Here is a 24,851-nt window from a genome sequence, read left to right as displayed (position 1 = left end):
GACCCGTCTCCTGTTTCACACATAAGGAAATTGTGGCCGGGAGAAATTAGTGATTCTGTTAAGTCAAACTGAGTTAGAAGCAAAATCAAGGTCTACTGTGACCTCCATCCTAATATAAGTATCTGCTTAAAGAAAATCTTCCAAGCGTGTTGAGGTTTTCAAGTCTTCTTACCTCCAGGTTACATCTGGGATTACCAGGCAGTGTTACAAGAGCCTGTACTTTTTGTGGGAATAGCAACTTGGGTAATGAACTGAACAATATGCATTCTTTATGCCTTAACAAGCCTCATTTCATAATGCATGGTTTATTTACAAAACAGTGGCTTTATATTCCCGCCTTCTTGGCAGTTTATCCTAGGAGGAATATTTTTTGACCCACTGACAGATTATTTTAAGTATTCTAAGTGAAGCAGGCATGGTAGATATAACACTTAGAGATGTGTGTGTCTTTGTTTGTTTTTAGCATCAAGCATTGCACGATTCTCTCCAATAATGTAGATCATCTCTTACTGAATTTAACACTGTCTGATATCATGGTCTCCCTGGCAAATGCCTCAACTTTGCAGAAGGATTCCAATTGGATAGAAATGATAAGGAAATTTGTAACAGAGACCCTTGAAGATGGCTTTAGGCTAAATAGTAAGCAGCTGAACAGATTGCTTGGGGTCTCATGGAGGTTAATGCAGATACAACCAAACAGAGGTAGGTGTTACTGCTTTGTCCTTATTTAAGAGGAGCTCTTATGCATGCTATTTAGAGTCTAGCTTTGAGTTGATGACTTTCAAACATTTCACGTAGTCAAGTTATTTACATTCAAGCCATGAAAGGTAGCTAGCATAATTATAAAGGAATATCTGCTTGAACACTGAAATCTTTTATGGCTCAGAGCATCCCTTTCTCAGTGGGTAGGTCCACTCTGAAGCTAATTGGTAGGATTTCTACTAGATTACAGAGTTGGAGTGAAAGGAGGTAGGTGTTATTAAGATGAAATGACAGTGAGCCTAATGATGAAGTACCCTCTTCTGATGTAATTTGACTAGAAATTGATGAATCCTGTTTATCTTTTTACCTTTCTTGTAGCTTGAAGTTATGTTGCATTAAGTCAGTTTTTAGTGTGACTTACTAATTCTTTTCATTCAGAAACAGAGCTTTCCTGTTTGGTTTCCAGCTTATCCACCTTTCTAGTCTGGTTTTTGTCATCCCTGCCTAGGTTTGTTGTCTCTTAGGAAAATTTACACTGCAGTCTCTGGTTGGTTTGACTTTCGTATTAGTCAGGCTATTACTGTAGGATGTTGACAGTAGTCATCAGTTTGTGTCTAAGGCCTGCTTTGTCATAGGAGCAAAGTAAAGTACTTTTGTGCTTTTTAGAAGAATTAAGGGGCTGTTGAAGAAACATTTTTGAATCATATGCAGTTTTTTTCTCTCTTTTTTTTAGAGGCTATGGAGTCTCTCATTAAGGCAGTTTATACATTGTATCAGCAGAGAGGCCTTCTCCTTCCAGTTCGGACTCTGTTACTGAAGTTTTTCAGTAAAATCTATCAAAAAGAAGAACTGAGATCTTACAGAGTCAGGTAAAGTTTCCTTTGTTATTCTGCCTTTATTTTTCTCACCAAGTTATTTTATAGTCTTTTTAAATAATAGACTAGATGGGGTGATTAAATCTTTGGAGAAATTCACTCTTTATATCCTATTTGGTTGCATTTAAGAAAAGAGAAGAAATTTAATTTTATAAAGAAGCATACATAATAGTGCCAGTAATCTTTATATGCATAACTGAGCAGATAAAAGTCTCTTTGAGCATATATTTCCACTTGTCCACTTAACAGCTAAAGGGCAGTTGGAACAACCTGTAGCAGCCTCAGCCTTTTCTTTTGCCTCCCATAAAAATTATGGAGGTTTAACAGCTGGTCCTTAGTGACATATTGAGACATACGGTATAAGAATGAGGGCAGTAGAAGAGGAGGTATGAAATGGGTGAAGGGGATTAAAGAGGTACAAACTTAGTTATAAAGTAAATAAGCCACGGGGATGTAATATATAGCATAAGGAATAATAATACTGTAATAACTTTGTATGGGGATAAATGTTGACTTATCATTTGTAATGTATGCATATGTCAAATTATTATGTAGTATATACCTGAAACTAACATATAATACTGTATGTTAAAAATATTTCAGTAAATTTTTTTAAAATGAGGGCAGTAAAAGATGAGAAGGTTTCTGGCGTAGTTTGGTGCTACCAGCTGAAATAGACAACACAAAGGATAGAACTAAAGAATCAGGTTTTTGATATGATGAGTTTGAGGTTTATTTGGGATAGTCGGGAAGAGATGTTTGGGTGGAACATAGAGATTTGGGATACATAGGTGGTTGTTAGAATGTATTTGAGTCTTTACTGTAAGTCAGGTGCTTTTCTTAATTTCTCAATACTCATACTTTGAAGTGTAGGTACTATTGGCTTCTGTCTTAACAGAAGAAAATGGATGCTTAGGTTAAATAATCTGGTGAGTGTCATGCAACTAAGGGCAGTGGAACTGAGACTTAAGTTCAGGTCTGTCTGACTACAAAGGTCATGCTTAAGTCACTAAGGGGGACAGCAAAAGTGATTGCTGTTACCTGAGTAAGGAGACATTAGAGCATTAACAAGTATATAAAAGAACTGAAATATGAAATAACACAAGTTTGAAGTCATTTAATGTGGGGGCACCCTACGCTGAATGCATCAATGACTTAATATAGTGTAATAATTAATGCTAATTAGTATAAATAGTTCACCAAGAGTTAAGTAGTGTCTGTGTCCTTTAAGATAAAAATACAGTTTACATAGTGCCACAAATCACATGAACTTTTAATATAGTGGGTAAAACTTCAGAAACTGCTATAGCTGAATAAATGATGCCAGCCATCTTGTAGGCTCTCACATGTTTAAATAAGTAAATGTGGTGTTATTGGTAGATGATTTGTCACTTTGTGTGGTGTTTTAAGTTAAAAATATTCTTTGTTTAAATTTATTTCCCTTGTCTTTGAAAATTACACTTTATTTCATTCTTCCTTGGCCTTAGGTATCGTAGTAAAGTGTTATCCCGTTGGTTGGCTGGTTTACCATTGCAACTTGCTCATCTTGGCTCCCGAAACCCTGAGCTGTCAACACAGCTTATTGACATTATCCATACTGCTGCAGCACGAGCAAATAAAGAATTACTAAAAAGTTTACAAGTTACTGCTCTCCGAATCTATGGTAAGAGTTTTGTTTAATTATGTGAGTAACAATTGGTCTACCCCAATTTAGGAAAGATGTTTCAAAGGGGGAGCTCTTTAGGTTTGCTTTTCCTTTAAATTATTATAAATTAATTATACCATGGGAAAATTAACAAAACATCAAACAATAAATTCATTTTCACTAGTATTATGTAAATTCATTTTCACTAGTATTATCTATTAGAATAGTTCTAGAAATTAATGGTTGTAGGTGCTTCTTGCATTCTTTTTTTTTTTTTTTTTTTTTATGTATTTTTGTCTGCTTTGGGTCTTCGTTGCTGCGTGCGGGCTTTCTCTAGTTACAGCAAGCGGGGGTTACTCTTTGTTGTGGTGTGCGGGCTTCTCATTGTGGTGGCTTCTCTTGTTGCGGAGCGCAGGCTGTAGGCACGCAGGCTTCAGTAGTTGTGGCACTCGGGCTCAGTAGTTGTGGCTTGTGGGCTCTAGAGCGCAGGCTCAGTAGTTGTGGTGCGCGGGCTTAGTTGCTCCGCAGCATGTGGGATCTTCCCAGACCAGGGATTGAACCTGTGTCCCCTGCATTGGCAGGCGGATTCTTAACCACTGTGCCACCAGGGAAGCCCGCTTCTTGCATTCTTAAATTGTCTTTTAAGCCACATGTTATTCACAAATTTAAAACTGATCAGGTATTTTTATAAAATTCCTTTGAAGCTTTAGTGGCAAATTTTACTTACTTAACCATAATGGATATCTTGTATGACTTTCATCTATTAATAACTTTTTTAATTCATCACTGAAACTTTCATTTTTTAAGCAAAAATATCAATAAAGCATACTGGGATATATACATATATATATAATTTATATTTATTATTGGAATATAATTCATATACCATAAAATTTGCCATTTTACAATGTACAATTCTTTGATTTTTTTAACATAGTCCCATGATTGTGCAATAGTGTTCATTATCTAATTCCAGAATATTTTTATCACCCCAAAAAGAAACTGTACCATTAGTAGTCCCTCCCTACTTTATCCTTCCCCACATCCTGGCAACCACTAATCTTCTTTTCTGTCTCTGTGTATTTGCCTATTCTGGACATTTTTTATAGATGGAATTATACAATATGGGTCTTTTGAGTCTGGCTTCTTTCACTTAGTATACTGTTTTTAGGATTCATCTATGTTGTAGCATATATCAGTACTTTATTTCTTTTTAATGTTGAGTAGTATTCCATTGTGTGGATGTACCACTTATATTTATCCTTTCATTAGGTGATAGACATTGGTCTGTTTCCACCTTTTGTGGGTAATATTTTAAAATCTGTATTTTTCGGTATTGCTCATATGTGGGGTGGTGTGTGTGTGTGTACACAGATAGGTCTTTGGCTTTAAGTCCATATTATAATTGTGACTGTTTGGCAAAAGTGCTAGTTTTTTGCCATTTTGCTTTGTGTCCAATCCCGTTAACCCCATCATAGTTTTTATTTCAAATAACACATTTGAATGTTACGAAATTAATAGAGTGTTAAACATATCTTTAAATAATGATTGTATTCAGTGTTTTACTCTATACAATACCTTAAGCCATACATACATGCTTTGTGATAAAACTTTTTTCCATGTAATTGATGTATTAGAATTCAACATAACACAGTGAAAATAACCACTTAATCTGCTTTATTAATTTAACTCTGGTTTGTATATCTTTTTTAGTTTAACTTATCTTCTTACCCCACTAGATCCACAAGAAGGCACTATGGTGGTTCTCCCAGCAGAGTCTCAACAGCTTTTGGTCCAGCTTGTATATTTTCTACCCAGTCTGCCTGCTGATTTGCTTTCTCGGTTAAGTCGTTGCTGTATTATGGGAAGACTCAGTTCAAGTTTGGCTGCCATGCTTATCGGGATACTGCACATGAGGTAGCATGCTCAAGTGAGCTGTATTTTAAGTGTATAATCTCCCCCCTCCCTCTGTCCTTTTACTGGCAATTCATGAACTGTAGAGGATTTTTAAAATACTGCTCCTCCCTTCATTTGCTCTTAATGCAACAGTTAAAACTGTCGATACTATTATTAGATAGAGGAAGTTCACTAGAGTAAGACTGTTTCAGATTATTTGTTTAGTGACTTGTGTAGGTGGATTGGAATAAGGGTTAAAATTATCAAAAGTATGCAGTGAGGGTTCAGTGGCAGGTGAGAGTACTGTGCTTAAAACCTTCGGTGTTACGAAATGGCCGTACAGACCTTCCTTTCTGGAAGGGAGCTCAGAATTTAATGTAGCTGACGAAATAAATAAGTTTGTAGACTCAGACAAGGAATCACTTGAAATATCTTTGTGTGTGGCAAAATATACATAACATAAAACTTACCATTTTAACCAGTTTTAAGTATACAGTTAAAACTGTTCAGTGGCATTAAGTACATTCATATTGTTGTGCAACCAGCACCACTATTCATCTCCAGAACTTTTCATCATCCCAAACTGAAACTCTGTACTAATCATTTCCCCTTCCCCCAGCCCCTGTTTACCACTATTTTATCTTCATGATTTTGATTATTCTAGGTAACCTCATATAAGTGGAATCATACAATATTTTCCTTTTGTGTTTTGCTTATTTCACTCAGTGTAGCTTTTCAGGGTTCATCCATATTGTAGCATGTTTCACGGTTTCCTTTTTTAAGTCTGAATATTCAATATTCCATTGTATTCCATTATACCAAATTTTGTTTATTCATCTGTTGATGGACTCTTGGTTGTTTCTACCCTTTGGCTATGGTGAATAATGCTGCTGTGAACACTGGTGTACAGATACCTGTTTGAATCCTTTTAATTCTTTTGGCTATATACCCAGAAGTGGAGTTGCCGGATCATATGGTAATCTGTTTAATTTTTCAAGGAACTGCCATACTGTTTTCCATAGTGACTGTACCATTTTACTCTGAAAGGTATTATAACTAATAGTGTTTCGTATTGCGAGTGTTCAAAGTATTCTTAAAAACTTCATGTCTGTATCAGGCATGGTACTTTAGTATTCAGCAATATTTGTTACTGATTGTGGCCTATGGACAGGGTCTGATATGGTTTTAGGCAGAACTGAAAACTTGAAGACTAGCTTCCTTGTGGCTTCTTGTACAGATCCCCTATCCCAGTTCAACAGGAGTAGCTCACGTTATTAGATTTTCTTTAGCTTTGTTTGCCAGTTTCTTCATACCAGTATAGGACATATGTTTGAATGTTGTCACCCAGAGTGTGCTTCATAACTGATGATAACATTTCCTTTTAGCAAAAGAGAGCTGTTGGCAATGTGTTGTTTGTATGTGAAAATTCAAGGTTTATTTCTGTGTTCATGTGCATTAAAGACAGACTTGGTCTTAATTTGAAGTACTCTAAACATTTATTAGTTTTCCATGTTTTCCTTTCTTAGAAATTAAAAAACAAAACAAAACAAAAAAACCAAAGTCCTGTTCTTTGTCTAGTGCAGCACTTAAATGCTAGGCCTTTAAAGAAATATTATTTCTTTTCTTATAATGTAAGTGGTTTCAAGTTAATAAAACTTCCAGTGGAGGGCACTGTTCCTTTGATATAACTATTGGAGGCTCTGTTTTAACGTTCATTTAAAAGCACCTTTTGAACACTTCTTGAAATTGATTCTCTTTGGAAGCTATATTTAATATCTTTATCAGTTATGATTGACTTATGCTTAATAACTTTTGTCAAGGATTTTTTCAGAAGTTTTTTTTACTTTTTTCTTTTTGTGGATTTGTGGTGAGTATTGAGAAAATCTATTAATTTACAAATAATGGTCATAGGGGTTTATAATTATTAAGAGCAGAATGTCATTGTAGTTAAAAGTCCACTAAGTTAAATTTTGCTTATTAGTATTTGCACAGAGTCTGTTAGACTTCTCTTTCTGTAGATGTATTGTTCCTATCTATTCAAATTAATCTCTCTTAAAAAATAAAACAAAATTGGGACTTTTCAACTTTCTCAGGCCAGTGGCATTATTATTGTATCACTTTTCCGAGATTTAGAATTTAAGAAATTAAGAATATTTCCTTAGAAATAACCTGGGTTATTTCATATGTTTACTTTTCTCTTCAAAATATCCCTTTCTGTCCCTGATCATGAGTATAAACTAGCCAGCTTTTTCATTATCTCACACCTGTACTATTATAGCAAGTAGTCTTGCTTCTTAGGCCCATGTATTTTGTGCACTGTTGGCAGATTAATTTTCCTGAAATATTCCTTTAATCATTTCTGATTTTCATCTGTTACATTAATTGGACTGTGAGATCTAGTTCACTTCAGGTATTGTAGTTCTGATGCTCTGGTGTCTCTGTCTGAGAGACTTGAAGAGCAGGTTACCAGCAGAGAATATCAGTGTGTTCCATGCATGAAAAACTCATCAGCTAAAAAACTGTTGGTGTTCATTTTATCTTTTAAAAAGTGTACTTAGAATTCCTGCTCCTACCTTTTTTACCATCTACTTAGAGCTTTTTTGAGTTTGATTTTTCCCCCTAGCTGTGTTGTTCTACTGGCCTTTACTCATTCCTTATCCTCTCTGCTCCTAGTTTATTTACAGCTGGGTTGGGGAACATAAGACGTAAATGTGGAAAGGTAATCTACACTGTTAGATAAAAATATCAGAGAAGGGAGAAGTTCTTGGACTGAGAAATTTGGCTTGGTTTTTAAGTAGAGTGAATATGTGAGCTGGACTGCCAGGAACAGTTCTGATTTACTTCTTTGGTCCCCAGCACGTTTAGTAATAGCATCCCCTTTTACTCTCAGAAGTGTTCTGGCTTGGATAGTATATATATTCATCATAGTTTTAAGGGCAGCGTGATATATTGCTTGTCTTTTGTCCAAACTAGACTCTTAAATGGATTTCCTACCCGCTTTAGCCACTGGATGGCACAGTTTTCACTGGGTTTAAGAGGATATTAGTTTGTTTTCTAATCACCATTTTGTACTCCTTTCCATTGAGCATCTCTGATGTTTTATAACCTCGTAGCTTGTGATATTCCCTCCATAGCCCTTTGCTTATTGTGGGAATGATAATCAGAAGAGTGTTTCCATTATTTTTAACTCCCCAACTTTTAAGAATGTTAATAAATACAGTTATTTCATAGGTAAAAAATTTTTAGTGCTTCTAGTTGAATTAGAAATTCCTAATTTTGTCTGACATTTATTCAGATTTCTGTGATAAAAATTTGTAGTTTCAGCTTGTTGGATCTGATCATTCTCAGCTTTTTTTTTTTTTGCTGTATCCATGGTTGACATTTGCTCTATTCCTTCTTAGACTTACCTTGAAGAGAGTTTTTAAAGGAGTCACTGGAAACTGATCTCATAGCAGGAACCAGATAATCCTCATTTAATGAGAAGCTGCTGTACATTTAGCTGTTCCCTGGAGTCCCCTACCAGTACTTCAGCCACAATATTGTGAAGTAGACCTAGTTACAACTTAGAAAAGAATAGGAACACATAGTTATCTTAGAGTGGCTTTAAATTGAAGTATTCTTTGCCTAATTAAGATACTTCTGCTTAGGTAGGAAGCAGGAACTTGTTTAAACTTAACTCATTTATGTAAGCAAGGTAAGACTTTATAAAAATCAAGCAGTAAATACATAGCAGCTGAACGTACTACTGAAAAGCAAAACTTTATCTTGGCTCCTTCGGTCTGATTTTCAAGTGGTGTGGAAGACTTTTTAAGTTTGTACGATATTTGTGGACCAATTATGCTTTTCAGTGAAACTTTACATAAATATAAATAAGTTAGAAGTTACATTTTCCATATTGTGGTACTTGAACCCTTATATATAAAGTTAATACATACTGTGGATTTTGTTTAAGCTATTAGACTTGTTTTCAATAAAGAAAAATGGTTATATACGCTGTGCTTTATTCTTGAGTCTTCAAGTGGTCACTTCTCGTAATAGTTCTCCCATTGTTTATTATAGATCATCATTTTCTGGATGGAAGTCTTCAGTTAAAGACTGGTTGATGAGTGATGTGGACTATTTCAGCTTCTTATTTTCAACACTTACAGGTAACCACATTGATCTGCCAAGTTGAGGAAAGGAAAAAAGCCTAGCATGAAGATTCTCCTGAGATTTACTCTCATACTTGTTTGGCTCTAAGTTTTGAACCCCATTGCATACTTTAAAAAGTTGATGAACAGAATATCCATTTTAAACATGTTTGAAATGTTTAACATGATAGGAAGAATATCAGATTTCAATTAGCCATTTTTTGCATTTCATTGACCTCAAAGCAAAATTAGTAAAATGAGTCTAGAAATGTTATAAGTTCGATTTCTAAGTATTATTACTATTGTTTTAAATGATGTACTGTCTCAGTATTTTTGTTTTGTACTTGGCTGATGAAGATGAGAATCTTTGAAATTTTCTGAAGACTTGAAATTTGGAGACTTAATTAATATGTTAAGTCAGAATCCAAAAAGAACTTGACAGGTTTCTGATATGGAGCTGAATCTAGCAAGATAAATATTATATAAAAGATAAAAGTAGACCCCTTCATGTTTATTTGATAGTTTTGGATGTACACATTTGAGATGGAGGTGAAGGCTTTATGTTTTAATAGTAGTACTGGTCAAAAGGTTTAGTGGTTTTAGGAAACTCATTAGGAATCAGTAGTGGGGTGTAGCTTCCAAACTAGATGATGGCTCTCTAGGGCGTGTTCCCGGAAATATAGTGATCTGAAAATATCAAAGCAGGTAGCTAGGGTCAGACCACATTGCAAGTATTCTGATCATTCCAAGAGCTATCTTTCAGGAGGGACTTTGGCAAGTTGTCTATATAGGTCAGGCCAAGTGTAATAGAGGTGGTAAGAGAATCAGAAAGTTTATTATGTAAGGTATGGTTGAAGGAACTGCATTGTCAAAAAAAAAGACTTAGGAGGGATGGAGTAGTTTTAAAACATTTGAAAGGCTATTATGTAAGAGAATATAGAGTTTGGTATTTGTATGAATGAGTATATTATTTTACTTGTTCAATAGCTTTTTTAAACCTACCATTAATTAGAACGATTATGCCTTTCACAGTTATTTAAGTAAAGGTGGTAATGCCCCCAATATTAGGGGTAAAACCTGTTTCTTGCTGTATCATAGATTGAGTCAGGTTACATCCTTTGTGAACATAATTATATGAATTTTACTACATTACATTACATTGCTAGCATTTCATTTTTAAAAATACTACACATGAAATACAGAAATTCAGAGGAGACAAGGTAACTTAAGGAAGAATTTAACTTGAAGATACATGTCATCTGTTTTTAAAAAATTAATAAAGAATGTCACTTGCTTTGTGATTTATTTATTTATTTATTTATTTATTGGCTTTCTTTATACCCAAATTAGGGTTTTCAAAAGAGGAGCTGACTTGGCTTCAGAGCCTTCGAGGAGTTCCTCATGTCATCCAGACGCAGCTTTCCCCTGTGCTGCTTTACCTTACTGACTTGGATCAATTTTTACACCATTGGGACGTAACAGAGGTAATTGTCCATTTTAAAAGAAACTCATAATTACTAGAATTCAGTTAATCAACCGCCAATAGTTGCTGTATGTTAGGGTTGCCTTGTATAAGATACCTATAGAGATTCAGAGTAGTATAAAACACAGTCCATGTCCTGAAAGTGTTTGTGATCCTTGCATAGATGTCTGTTTCTAAAAGAAGAGTATTTTCATTATAAGTTATGCCAATACAATAGAATAAATGAGCAATTTGAACGATAGAGACAAATTTATTTTCTTTTGTCTAGCATAGGGAAGAAAGGATGGATCCATCTATGGAAAAGAGGAAAGGCTTCATAGAAAAGGAAGAATTTGACTTAGGTATTGAAGGATGAATAAGAGTTAGGGTAGGATTTGGTATTCTGAAGGTGGGTTTTTCTAATCAGAAAAGATTATTCGTCAGTTCCTTTGGTTTTAAGAATTAGTATGTAGTTTATCAGAGTTAAATTTTAAACCCTAATTTCTCCTTAAATTTTTAAGTTCAACTTACAAATCTTATTTTTTAGATAAATATAGTAAATTTAAGGAATCATTTTAAAGGGAGACTTTGATTATATTTTATTCCTTTTACTATTTAAAACTTTAAAACTGTTTAAATAATTTAATATATTCACTATTCGTCAAGTAGTTCAGTTTTTTGACAAACTTTCACAAATGTTACAGTAAATCTTAAATATTTAATAAATTTATATAAGTATGATAAATCTTAATATCTTTAAGTTTCGGTACTGTTTATAGTGAAATTCAAATTAAAACCACAAGTCTAAATTAATTATTGATATGTTTTAAATTGGAATTACAGGGCTGATCTTTTACCCTAATAGTCAGAATTGTCTTCTGTGTTACAAATATGTAAACTAAATATGTAAAACATCCTAACTGTTAATACTAAGGATTTGAGTCTCTAAAAACATGTATCTATTAGTTAATTTCTGTAATTTATTTCTTCAGTTTCTTTCCTTGCATTGGAAAGGTGCTTGCCCAGTAGGAATGCCATTGTGTCATCCCAAATAATTTTGGTTTAAACCTTGCAAATTCTGAGGTTATGTTCTCTGCTGGCCAATTTTTTTTTTTAATGACTCAGAAGGTTTCTGGTTAGGACACTGACTATATATTCTTTTCTTGTAACTCCTAATTGCTAGGCCATAAGCCTTTTTTTTTTTTTTTAAAACCACTTTGTCAGTGTTCTCAGCAAGGTAGTCTCTGGAACCTACATCTGTTTTGTTGCTATACCAATTGCTTTTTATTAAAATCAGCTGATCTATTTACTACTTCTTTTGTTCTGTTCCTGACTACTCTTCATGTTCTTCCTGTCCCTTAGGGCTATACCTTTTGTAGATGTTTAACACATTTCTCTCATGGTTTTGTTTGACTCTGATCACAATACTTAAGTCATGCCAATGACACTTTGTTCTTTTTATTACCCTGGTGCCTATATATATGAACATATATAGGCTCTGAAAAAATAGTGGATTTTAAAAAGTGAAAAATAATGAATTGGGTAACCAACGTAATTATTTAACATCTGAAATTTTATATTAATCCATAGTAAGTGAAGAGAGCTAAGAAAGACTGAGATTGAGGCCTTCAATACTAGATTGGGAAGTTTAGGTTTGCCAACAGTAGTATTGGTAGTTGTTTTGTAGGACAGACTGTTTCTAATGTTTTTAAACTGTATCATGCTGTATTGGAAAAACCATTGTATGGGGATAAGTGGGCCCCAGATTCCCGGCATAGATTTGTTAGTGTCTAGTTTGGTAACTTGGACAACTCCATTAATCTTTCTCTGACAATTACATTATCTGTGTAAAGCCAAGACACAACTGTCATGAAAATGTGATCAGTTGTATTTCTGAGTGTACATTTGGCAAGAACATGTATTAAACTTCAAGGTTGCTGTCTTTGAAATGTTAAGACATACATTAGGAAAAATCTGAAAGTTTTGGTTTTAGTTTTTGAAGTTCTTAAGTGAAGATGTCAATTTTATTTTGGATAAAATTTGCCATATTTAAGTTGGCCTCTTCATGTGAAATTATTTGAAATATATAGTTTTTGACAGCCTTAGTATAAAAATTTATTTTTCTAATTTTTTTTTTTGGAGTAGGTATTGTCACAAAGTACAATTTAGAAGAATAGAAGGATAATAGTAAAAAGTGTTCCTCCATTCCCTATCTCCCAGCCATCCGTTTTCCCTCCCTAGTTTCTAAATGTAGTCTTTTTTTTTTTTTTAATTTTTATTGGAGTATAGTTGCTTTACAGTGTTGTGTTAGTTTCTGCTGTACAGTAAAGTGAATCAGTTATACGTATACATATATCCCCTCTTTTTTAGATTTCCTTCCCATTTAGGTCACCACAGAGCATTGAGTAGAGTTCCCTGTGCTATACAGTAGGTTCTCATTAGTTATCTAGTTTATACACAGTAGTGTATATATGTCAATCCCAATCTCCCCAATTCATCCCACCCTCTCTCCCCCCGCTTGGTATCCCTAAGTTTGTTCTCTACATCCGTGTCTCTGTTTCTGCTTTGCCAATAAGTTCATCTGTACCATTTTTCTAGATTCCACATAAAGCAATATTATATATTTGTTTTTCTGACTTACTTCACTCTGTATGACAGTCTCTAGGTCTATCCATGTCTCTGTAAATGGCAGTATTTCATTCCTTTTTATGGTTAAGTAATATTACATTGTATACGTGTACCACATCTTCTTTATCCATTCCTCTGTTGAAGGACATTTAGGTTGCTTCCATGTCCTGGCTATTGTAAATAGTGCCTCAGTGAACACTGGGGTGCATATCTTTTTGAATTATGGTTTTCTCCAGCTATCTGCCCAGGAGTGGGATTGCTGGGTCATATGGTAGTTCTAGTTTTAGTTTTTTGAGGAACCCCCATATTGTTCTCCATAGTGGCTGTACCAATTTACATTCCCACCAACAGTGTGTGAGGGTTTCCTTCACATCCTCTCCAGCATTTATCGTTTCTAGGTTTTTTGATGATGGCCATTCTGACCGGTGTTAGGTGACACCTCATCTAAATGTATTCTTTTAGGTAACTTTTGTGTCGTCACAAATGATTACATGTGTTCTTTTGGTTTTCTCCTTTTATAGAAATAACATACTCTGTACACTGATTTGGATCTCGCAGTTTTCACTTAGTATATTTGTGGTCATTTCTTCTGAAAGAATTGTATGACCTTGCTGTTAATGATGGAAATAGTAATTAACAGGGAAAGATCACAAAGGGAAAAGGAATCTCTCTAGACAGAGATACTGTTTACAAATGGAGATGTCTATTCCAGAGCCAATGAAATGTTTTAAGGTTAATTTTATTTGTGATTTACAAAATTTTGAATGGTTTTAAAAGTTATTTTTTAACTAAGTTCTGAAGGATAATAATAAAACATTAATCTAGTTTAAGAAATAGAATGTTTTTCATTATTTTTGAAACCCCTATGTGCTTTTCCCCTCTCCCTTTAGAGTAACACTCTTAAATTTTATCATACTCTTGCTCCTTTATAGTTTTACCATATTAGCATGTAACTCCAAACCATATTGTTTAGTTTTACATGTTATTGAACTTTCTAAAAGTGAAATATTTTTTAGTAATTTCCTTTTTATTCATTCAGTATACTCTCTAAGATACCCACGTTAATGTGTAAGCAGTTGTTCATTCTTTTTCATTGCTGTGTAGCATTCCATTGTAATCAGATATCATGATTGATGGTTTTTCATAGTTTCAGTATTTTTATCATTCCATTTTTATCTCCACTTTTGGCATGTTAGCTTTGCCTCTTATGTTTTTAACCATTTGCTCTTCAAGTTAATACAACCTACCTTCTATACTGTACCACTTCATGTCATAATGTAGTGTGTAATGATGTGTGAGGTCATTCTTATTTTTGTTTCTCTGCATGTAATGTGTGGTTTTTTTTTCTCTCTACATGCTTTTTTTTTTTTTTTACAAGTTTTAAAGATTTTTCCTTTTATCACATTTTTTCCAGCAGTTTGATTATATTAATACCTTTTTTTCCCAATGCTTTGAAATGTCAAATGAGTAATTTTGTTCTCTTTTATTTTTAAACTATTTGCAGAGACAACACAAAATTATATAATGTTACATTTATTTTAACCTACACTTCTTCCTTCATAAGGTTACTTGTCTAAACATTTCACTAACGTACAATTTTAAACTGAGAAAAAGAACAAAGTTACAAGTGTGACAATTTATCAGGAATAGATTAAGTGACAGCTGTAACTAGAATCAGAATTAGTAGATTATTTTAATAGTTCCAGGAAGAGTATAATTTACAAAAGTACATTTGAATGATGTTAGGAAGATAGCAGGAGGAATTATTTGCTTAGTCAAATAATTTCTTTTACTTAGTAATATTTATTTAAGGTTCCTCCATGTGTTTTCATGACTTCATAGCTCATTTCCTTTTAGCACTGAATAATATTCCATTGTCTGGTTATATCAGTTTATCCATTTACCTACTGAAGGACATCTTGATTACTTTGAAATTTTGGCAGTTGTGAATAAAGCTGCTATAAATATCTGTGTGTAGGTTTTTGTGTAGACATAAGGTTTCAACTCCTTTGGTTAAATACTAAGGAGAGCAGTTGCTGGATCATATGGTAAGAGTGTATTTAATATTGTAAAAAACCACCAAACAGATTTCCAAAGTGCTGTACCATTTTGTATTTCCACCAGCAGTAAATGGGAGTTTCTGTTGCCCCACATCCTTGCTAGTATTTGGTATTGTCAGTGTTCCAGATTTTGGTCATTCTAATAGGTGTGTAGTGGTATCTCATAATTGTTTTAATTTGCATTTCCCTGATAACATATGATTTGGAGTATTTTTTCATATGCTTATTTGCCATGTGTCTTCTTTGGTGAGGTGTCTGTTATGGTCTTTCGCTGATTTTAAAATTAGGTTATTTTCTTATTGTTGGATTTTAAGAGTTCTTTGAATATTTTGGATTTTCTCCTAATCTGTGGCTTATCTTTTCAGACTCCTGACATTGTCTTTCACAAAACAAAAGTTTTAAATTTTAATGACATCCAACTTATCAATTATTTCATTCATGCATTGTGCCTTTAGTGTTGTATCTAAAAAGTCATCATACTCAGGGTCATCTACATTTTTCCTCCTATGTTATCTTCTAAGAGTTTTATAGTTTTGCATTTTACATTTAGGTCTGTTGGGATCCATTTTGAGTTAATTTTTGTGAAGGGTTGAAGGTCTGTGTCTAGATTCATTTTTTTTTTCATATGGATGTCCAGTTATTACAGCACCATTTGTTGAAAAGACAGTCTTTGCTCCATTGTCAAAGATGAGTTGACTATGTGGGTCTCTTTCTGTTCCATTTATTTATTTATCCTTTTGCCAGTAGCACACTGTTTTGATTACTGTAGCTTTATAGTAATTTTTGAAATCGGTTAGTGTCGGTCCTACAAATTGTTCTTCACCTTCAATATATATTGACTATTCTGGGCCTTTTGCCTCTTTGTATAAACTTTAGAATCAGTTCATGGATCTCCACAAGATGACTTGGTAAGATTTTGGTTGGATTTATGTTGAATGTATAGATCATGTTGGGAAGAACTGACATCTTGACAATATTGAGTCTTCCTATCCATGAACATGGAATATCCTCCATTTATTTAGTTCTTTGATTTTGTTCATCAGAGCTTTTTAGTTTTCTTCATATAGACCATATATATATTTTATTAGATTTATACCTAAATATTTCATTTTTGGGGGTGCTAATGTAAATCGTATTATGTTTTTAATTTCAAATTCCGTTTGTTCATTGCTGATATTTAGGGAAGCGGTTTGACTTTTATATATTAATGTTGTATCCTGCAACCTTTCTATAATTACTTATTAGTTCCAGGATTTTTTTCTGTTGATTGTTTCAGATTTTCTACAAAGATGACCATGTGATCTGTGAACAAAGACCACCCAATGAATTTTAAATTTTAGATAATGGGTTTTTTTTTTTTAACATCTTTATTGGAGTATAATTGCTTTACAATGGTGTGTTAGTTTCTGCTTTATAACAGAGTGAATCAGTTATACCTATACATATATCCCCATGTCTCTTCCCTCTTGTGTCTCCCTCCCTCCCATCCTCCCTATCCCACCCCTCTAGGTGGTCACAAAGCACCGAGCTGATCTCCCTGTGCTATGCGGCTGCTTCCCACTAGCTATCTATTTTACATTTGGTAGTGTATATATGTCCATGCCACTCTCTCACTTTGTCCCAGCTTACCATTCCCCCTCCCCATATCCTCAAGTCCATTCTCTAGTAGGTCTGTGTCTGATAATGGGTTTTTTAATCTCAACTTTTTTGGTTCATCTTCTGTTTCTCTTACATTCATTTTTCTTTAACTACTTGAATATATTTATAGTAGTTGTTTTAAAGTTCTTGCCTGCTAATTCCGTCATCTCTTTTGATTGCTTTTTCCCCTGGTTATATGGCACATTTTCATGTTTTTAGCATGTCTAGTAGTTTTTGAGTGTATATTGGGCAATGGAAATTTTATGTGGTGGATTTTGTTGTCTTTTAAAGAGTGTTTTGCTTTGTTCTGTCAGGCAATCAAGTTACTTGAGTTATCACCTTTATCCTTTAGGGTCTTGTTTTTAAATTTTGTTGGGGTGGTTTATTAGAGCAAGTAGCCTTTACCAAGGCAAGGATCAGCAAACTACAGCCTGTAGGCCAAATCTTGGTGGCCCTATTTTTGTGCCATCCTTGAGCTAAGAGCAGGGTTTACTTTTTTTTAAAAAACATATTTATTTAGGCTGTGCCAGGTCTTAGTTGTGGTATGCGGGATCTTTTTTAGTTGCGGCATGTGGACTTCTGAGTTGTGGCAGGCGAACGCTTAGTTGTGGCATGCATGCAGGATCTAGTTCCCTGACCAGGGATTGAACCCAGGCCTCTTGCATTAGGAGTGTGGAGTCTTACCCACTGGACCACCAGGGAAGTCCCTGTTTACATTTTTTTGACAGTTGTTAAAACAGAAAATACCCTAAGAATATGTGGCAGAATCTGTATGTGACCTGCAAAGCCTAAAATATTTACTCTTTGGCCTTTTATAGAAAAAGTTTGCTAACTCCTGCCCTAGTGCTAATTTAGCCCTACTATTAATAGGTTCTTTTTCTGAGTATCATCTGAATGACCTGGTTGTTCTATGAAGACACTCCATGCTGGCTGGTTAGGACTCAAACATCTCTCTTCCCTGTTTGAGCTTTGGGAATTCTTTTGCTCACAACTCTGCTGCTGCTTTGGCCATGTGGAATTTCATCACCTTGTGCGTGTACAGCTTTTTATTCATCAACGTATCTGAGGAGACTGGAGCTGTCTCTCAGGCAAAGAGGATAAGAATTTGGCTTTGTCAAATGGCCTCTCTTGGAGGACAGAGAATCCATTCAACCTTTTGACCATCTTGCTGAGCTGAATTGAGAAAATAGGAGACTCAAGAGGCCTCTGAGGGGCCTGATCCCCTCCAACATTTCCCAGATTCTTAAGCTGCAAAAGCAGAGAGGCTTAAAAGCTAAGGCAGTAACCTCTGTGACTCATCGTCCTAAGGAAACAATGATTAGTTTAAGTTGCTGGCCTGGAAGTGGGTTGGGTCTTCAGTGTACACATAAGCTCTCATTGCAGACTCTTTTTTTTCTTTTAATTTTATTTATTTATTTTTGGCTGCATTGGGTCTTCGTTGCTGTGTGTGGGCTTTCTCTAGTTGCAGCGAGCGGAGGCTACTCTTTGTTGTAGTGCACGGGCTTCTCATTGCCGGTGGCTTCTCTTGTTGTGGAGCACGGGCTCTAGGCACTCGGGCTTCAGTAGTTGTGGCTCTAGAGAGTAGACTAAGTAGTCATGGCACACGGGCTTAGTTGCTCTGCGGCATGTGGGATCTTCCCGGACCAGGGATTGAACTCGTGTCCCCTGCATTGGCAGGCGGATTCTTAACCACTGTGCCACCAGGGGAGCCCCTCATTGCAGACTCTTAAAGGCTGTAACTTAGTAATGGGGACACACACATACATAACATGAATATAGATTAAAGGAGAGTTTCACAAAACAATTGCTGAGGACCTCTGAAAACATTGAAAACCATAAAACATTACTGAGAGATATTAAAGATGACTTAAATACATGCAGGGATATATAATGATCATGGATTGGGAGACTCCAATATTGTACAAATAATAGCTCTCTCTAAATTAATCTATAGTATAGATTCAGTGTAATCCAGATCAAAATCAGAGCAAATGTTTTTGTGGAAATTGAAAAGGTGATTCTAAAATTTACATTGAAATACAGAGGAACAAGAATAACAAGAAAGTGTTGAATAAAAATAAAGCCTGAGGGCTTGTACTATCAAATATCTATTACAAAGCCATGGTAATTAAGCAGTTGGGATAATAGGAAAAAGCAAGTGGGGCACAAAAGGACTCTGAACACAAACATGCTTCCAATACTAGGGAACCCTTGGGTGGTCTTTAGAGGCAGCTTGGTTGAAGTGAGTTTGTTCCCCCCACCAACCACGTACGTAAAGAAATACTGGGGTAAGGAAAGAGCCCCAGAATAGAGGCAGGTTGTCTATCTCTTTCTTATCGTTTTTTATTATTCATTGATAATAGTTGAGACATGGCCAACAGGGGAAAGGTAAAATGTAATCTGCCAAAGGTAAATTTGACGACACTTTCTTAGAACAATTGAGCCGTTTTGTAGTGTGAGTATATGGAAATTTTCATTCTGTAAATATATTCTGTGATGTAATTTTATTGGTAAGTGAAAGAATCTCTAAATCTGAATTTTAGTATTTTAATAATTATAATTTCTTTCTTTTACTTGCTCTTTTTAACATTTTAATATAGCAATAAAAAGATTTTATAAAAAGTGTTAGGTGCATGACATTTCTGTATATTTCCTGGTAAAATTAGGTAGAAAATACTTCAATGTAGAAATTAAATGTACAAAACCTTCTTAAGAAAAATGAAGTTTTCTATTTTAAAAAAACCCTTAATTTCCACATTGTACCAAATTAGCATGCCTGTTCTGGAATTGTGCAATGTGAGGTCAGGGTTCTGAAGTATGCAAGTTTTTGTTAACACTGTAATTGCAGAAGTGAGGATTGCCTGTATTTGTGTATGTTTATGTGTGTGTATACATCTATGTGTTTATATTTTTATTTTACTTTGAAACATTTTCAAACTTTGAGAAAAATTATAACTACAGGACAAAGAACTTCTATTTTCTTAGACTATTTGACAGAATGCCCGTACCTCATACTTCAGCATACAGGCATACTTTGTTTTAAAGCACTTTGCAGATACTCTTTTTTACAAACTGAAGATTTGTGGCAACCCTGCATCGAGGATGTCTGTTGGTCTTCATTTTTCCAACAGCATTTGTACTCTTCATGTCTCTGTGTCACAGTTTGGTAATTTTTGCAGTATTTCAAACTTTTTCATTGTTAATGTATTTCTTATGATGATCTGTGATCAGTGATCTTTGACATTGCTATTGTAATTGTTTTGGGGCATTACGAACCATGCCCACATGAGACGGTCAACTTAATGTGTGTGTTCTGACTGCTCCACCAACCAGCCCTCCCTCATCTCTCTCCCGATTCCCTGAGACACAACAATACTGCCATTAGGCCAATTAATAACCCTACAATGGCCTATAGGTGTGTTCGAGTGAAAGGAAGAGTTGCAAAACTCTTACTTTAAATCAAAAGCTAGAAATAATTATAAGCTTAGTGAGGAAGGCATGTTGAAAGCCAAGATAGGCTGAAAACTAGACCTTTCTGCCAGTTAGCCAAGTTGTGAATGCAAAAGAAAAGTTCTTGAAATTAAAAGTGCTATTTCAGTGAACACAGGAATGATAAGAAAGTGAAACAGCCTTTCTTTCAGTCTCTTTCAGTCAGACCACCTACAACATTCCCTTAAGCCAAATCTAGGGCAAAGCCCTAACTCCCTTTGATTCTGTGAAGGCTGAGAGAGGTGAGGAAGCTGCAGAAGAAAAGTTTGAAGGTAGCAGAGGCTGGGTCATGAGGTTTAAGGAAAAGAGCTGTCTGCATAACATTAAAAGTGCAAGATGAAGCAGCTGATGGAGAAGTTGCAACAAATTATCCAGAAGATCTAGCTAAGATATTATTGAAGGTGGATACACTAAACAGCAGGTTTTCAGTGTAGACAAAACAGCTTTATATTGGAAGAAGTTGCCATCTAGGACTTTGATAGCTAGAGAGGAGAAGTCAGTGCCTGGTTTCGAAGCTTCAAAGGTCAGGCTGACTTGTTAGGGGCTAATGTGGCTGGTAACTTTAAGTTGAAGCCAACACTCATTTACCGTTCTGAAAATCCTAGTGCCCTTAAGAATTATGGACTTCCCTGGTGGTGCAGTGGTTAAGAATCCGCCTGTCAATGCAGGGGACATGGGTTCGAGCCCTGATCTGGGAAGATCCCACATGCCGCGGAGCAGCTAAGCCCATATGCCACAACTACTGAGCCTGCGCTCTGCGACAAGAGAAGCCACCGCAATGATAAGCCCACACACCGCAGTGAAGAGTAGCCCCTGTTCGCTGCAATTAGAGAAAGCCTGTGTGCAGCAACGAAGACCCAATGCAGCCAAAAATAAAATATAAATGAATAAATTTTTTTAAAAAAGAGAAGTGAGCAGGAAAAAAAAACAGTTAAAAAAAAAGGAATTATGCTGAATCTTCTCTGCTTGTGTTCTGTAAATGAAACAACAAAGCCTGGATGACAGCACATCTGTTTACAACATGGTTTACTGATTATTTTAAGCCCACTGTTGATACCTTCTGCACAGAAAAAAAGATTACTTTCAAAATATTACTGCTCATTGACAATGCACCTGGTCACCCTAGAACTCTCATGGAGATGTACAATGAGATTATTGTTTTTTTCATGCCTGCTCACACACATCCGTTCTGCAGTGCATGGATCAAGGAGTCATTTAGACCTTCAACTCGTATTATATAAGAAACACATTTCGTAAAGCTATAGCTGCCATAGATAGTGATTCATCTGATGGATCTGAGTGAAGCAAATTGGAAACTTTCTGGAAAGGATTCATCATTCTAGATGCCATTAAGATCATTCGTGATTCATGGCAAGAGGTCAAAATATCAGCATTAAGATGAGTTTGGAAGAAGTTGATCCCAACCCTCATGATTTTGAGGGGTATTCTAGACTTCAGTGGAGGAAATAACTACAGATGTGGTGGAAATAGCAAGAGAACTAGAATTAGAAGTGGAGTCTGAAGATGTGACTTTTATTGTAGATATCTCATGATAAAACTTTTAATGGATGAGTTGCTTCTAATGGATAAGCAGAGAAAGTAGTTTCTTGACATGGAATCTACTCCTGGTGAAGATGTGAAGATTGTTGAAATGACAGCAAAGGATTTAGAATATTACATAAACTTAGTTGATAAAGTGGTGACAGGGTTCAAGAAGATTGACTCCAATTTTGAAAGAAGTTCCATTTTGGGTAAAGTGCTGTTGGAAGGAAGAGTCAATCTATCTGGCAGATCTTACTGTTGTCTTATTTTAAAAGAAATGGCCACAGCCACCTCAGCCTTCAGTAGTCACCACCCTGATCAGTCAGCAGCCATCACCATCAAGGCAGGACCCTCCACTGTCACAAAGATTATGACTCACTGAAGGCTCAGATGATGGTTAGCATGTTTTAGCAATGGAATATTTTAAAATTAAGATATGTACATTGTTTTTATAGACAATGCTCTTGTACATGAAATGGACTACAGTATAGTATAAACATATCTTTTGTATGCACTGGGAAACCAAAAAAATGTGTGACTCGCTTTATTGTGATGTTTGCTTTATTGCTATATTTATGTTATCGCAGTGGTCTGGAACTGAACTCACAATATCTTGGGTATGCCTGTATTTGTCTTAAACAAGACCATTCCATTATGTAAACAAATATAGTCATCAGAATCAGGAAATTAACATTGGTATATTACTGTCATCTAATCCTCAGACTTTACTCCTGTTTTGCCAGTTGTCCCAATAATGTACTTTAAAGGATCCATCTGAAATGATTCATTGCATTTAGTTGTAATGTCTGTTTAGTCTCTTTCAAAATCTGGAATAGTTCCTCAGTCTTTCCTTGTCTTTCGTTGACATTGACACTTTTGAAGAACACAGGACGGTTATTTTGTAAAATTTCTCTCAATTCAGGTTTAGTTTATTTTCTCATGGTTAGATCAAGTTATATAAATTTGGCAGGAATATGACATGAGTGATGCTGTGGTTTTCTGACTGCATCCTGTCAGGTGGTGCGTGGTTTTGATTTGTCCCATTAGATGTTCACTTTGATCCCTTGAGTAAGTGGTGTCTGTCCATGTTCTCCACTCTTTACTTCTTCCCCTTTGTTATTAGTAATATTTTATGAGGAGATACTTTGAAACAATGTAAATATCACATTCCTTTTTGGTCTTCGAATTTATTCATTTATTTATTTTTGTTAGTATGGTTTCCTGTATTTTCCAGTGGGTTAAAATTCCTTACTATCCTTATTAATTTTGATACGCTCATGTTTGCCATGGTTACCTCCTGAAAGCTGGCTTCTTTGTTCTTTTGATACGTCCTCATTTTTCTCTGAGTACAGTTGACCCTTGAACAACACAGGTTTGAACTGTACCCACTTATTTGTTTGGAGATTTATTTCAGTAGTAAATACTACAGTACTACATGATGCATGGTTGGTTGAATCTGCAGATACGAGGAACCTCAGATATGGAGGGCCGACTATGAAGTGATACGCAGATTTTCGATTGCATGGAGTGTCGGCACCCCTACCCACTGCCCCCCACATTGTTCAAGGGTCAGCTTGCTTCCTTACTTTCTTGTACCACAAATTGTTTCAGATTCATGTTGTATTTTCCCTGTCCCAGCCCTGCAATCAGGTATTTCTTTAAGAAGCCCAGTTTTCCTGTAAGTGGAGAATGGATTTTAGAAACCAACTTCTGGACTCTTAAGTGTGGTCATTGCTATTAGATGTTGCTGTTCCCATGCCCTATCAGTGAACAGAAATCAGGAACGCAACACCACTGGGTTCATTCTAGCTGTCTCCTTTTCCTCTTGTACCTGCCTTTTCTGATGGTGAGAAACCTGACTTCCATTTTGCTTAATATATTTACCTACTTCATCAGTTACTTTGCCTGTAATCAGTCTTCTTTTGGCGCCACCCTTTTCCCATGCAGGCATCTTCCTTATCGCATTTGAGCTCCAACTCTTGGGGACAGTGTGCCTCCATTTGTTAATGGGTAGCCTGCTCTGGGCCACTGAAGCTCTCCCACCCACTCTAGTGGTGATGTCTAGCTTGGCCTCATGCAGTGTCTTTAGAACTGAATCGTTCAGGAAGGGGAGGGGAGGCAGAAGGGAAGGGATTGAGTGATCATTTATTATTGAATGGGCCTTTCAAATATGATTTATCATTTATGAGTGAAAATATTCATTACACTCATTTTGAAGTAGAAAGATGGCATTGGAAATACGTTGTTTCCGTTGTTACCTGTAGGTTTAAAAGATAAGACAATTGCCATGTGAAAACTCTGGGTGGTCGCTCTACAAGAGGTTTTATAGAGACATAATGCATAGAGATGTTGATTTTTTGAGGATTAACAGTCCTCTTGAATTTATCTTGACTATTCATTCTCTTCCTAGAGTGATATTCTTTCCACCAGTCTTATCTTTCCGTGGGATTTTTCTACATACTTGATTTTTGGTACTGCATTCCATCAGCTTCTGGAGTTGTGTTGTGATTCTTTGAAGGACTTGATGCTGTCCTTCCCTCTTCTTGTTTTCTTGAGAACTTAGAAAATGAAAAATACTAGAGATTTGATTCCCACCTCATTCATATTTTTCTTCTTTTCCTATAGACTATTTTCCTTTTACCTTTAGGGAATAAGAGGCAGCATTATAATTAATTTGAACATGGTATTGGTATTTTCTGAATTGTAAGTTTTTTTCAGTGTTATATTTTTCCACCAAATGGGAGAAAGGCTTTTGTCTGCCCTTTGTTCCCATCACTGAGATCT

At 35.4% G+C, this 24,851-nt stretch overlaps 1 protein-coding gene across 7 annotated transcripts in view; it reads left to right on the top strand.

The window, feature by feature from the left end:
• Window positions 1-24,851, top strand: part of TEX10 (testis expressed 10) — a 52,881-nt gene that overhangs the window by 19,235 nt on the left and 8,795 nt on the right. For all 7 annotated transcript variants that reach the window (XR_014247875.1, XM_082403894.1, XM_082403895.1 and 4 more), the window contains 6 exons: window positions 464-702; window positions 1,436-1,571; window positions 3,065-3,240; window positions 4,962-5,139; window positions 9,178-9,266; window positions 10,599-10,732. Coding sequence is in view for 6 of the 7 variants with exons in the window: in XM_082403894.1 (XP_082260020.1) it covers window positions 464-702; window positions 1,436-1,571; window positions 3,065-3,240; window positions 4,962-5,139; window positions 9,178-9,266; window positions 10,599-10,732 (952 nt within the window). In the remaining variant the exon portion in view is untranslated. The remainder of the gene's footprint in view (window positions 1-463; window positions 703-1,435; window positions 1,572-3,064; window positions 3,241-4,961; window positions 5,140-9,177; window positions 9,267-10,598; window positions 10,733-24,851) is intronic.

This window comes from Balaenoptera borealis, assembly GCF_965194805.1.
Source record: "Balaenoptera borealis genome assembly, chromosome: 8".
NCBI lineage: Eukaryota > Metazoa > Chordata > Mammalia > Artiodactyla > Balaenopteridae > Balaenoptera > Balaenoptera borealis.
This window is presented reverse-complemented; position numbering and strand designations above follow the sequence as displayed.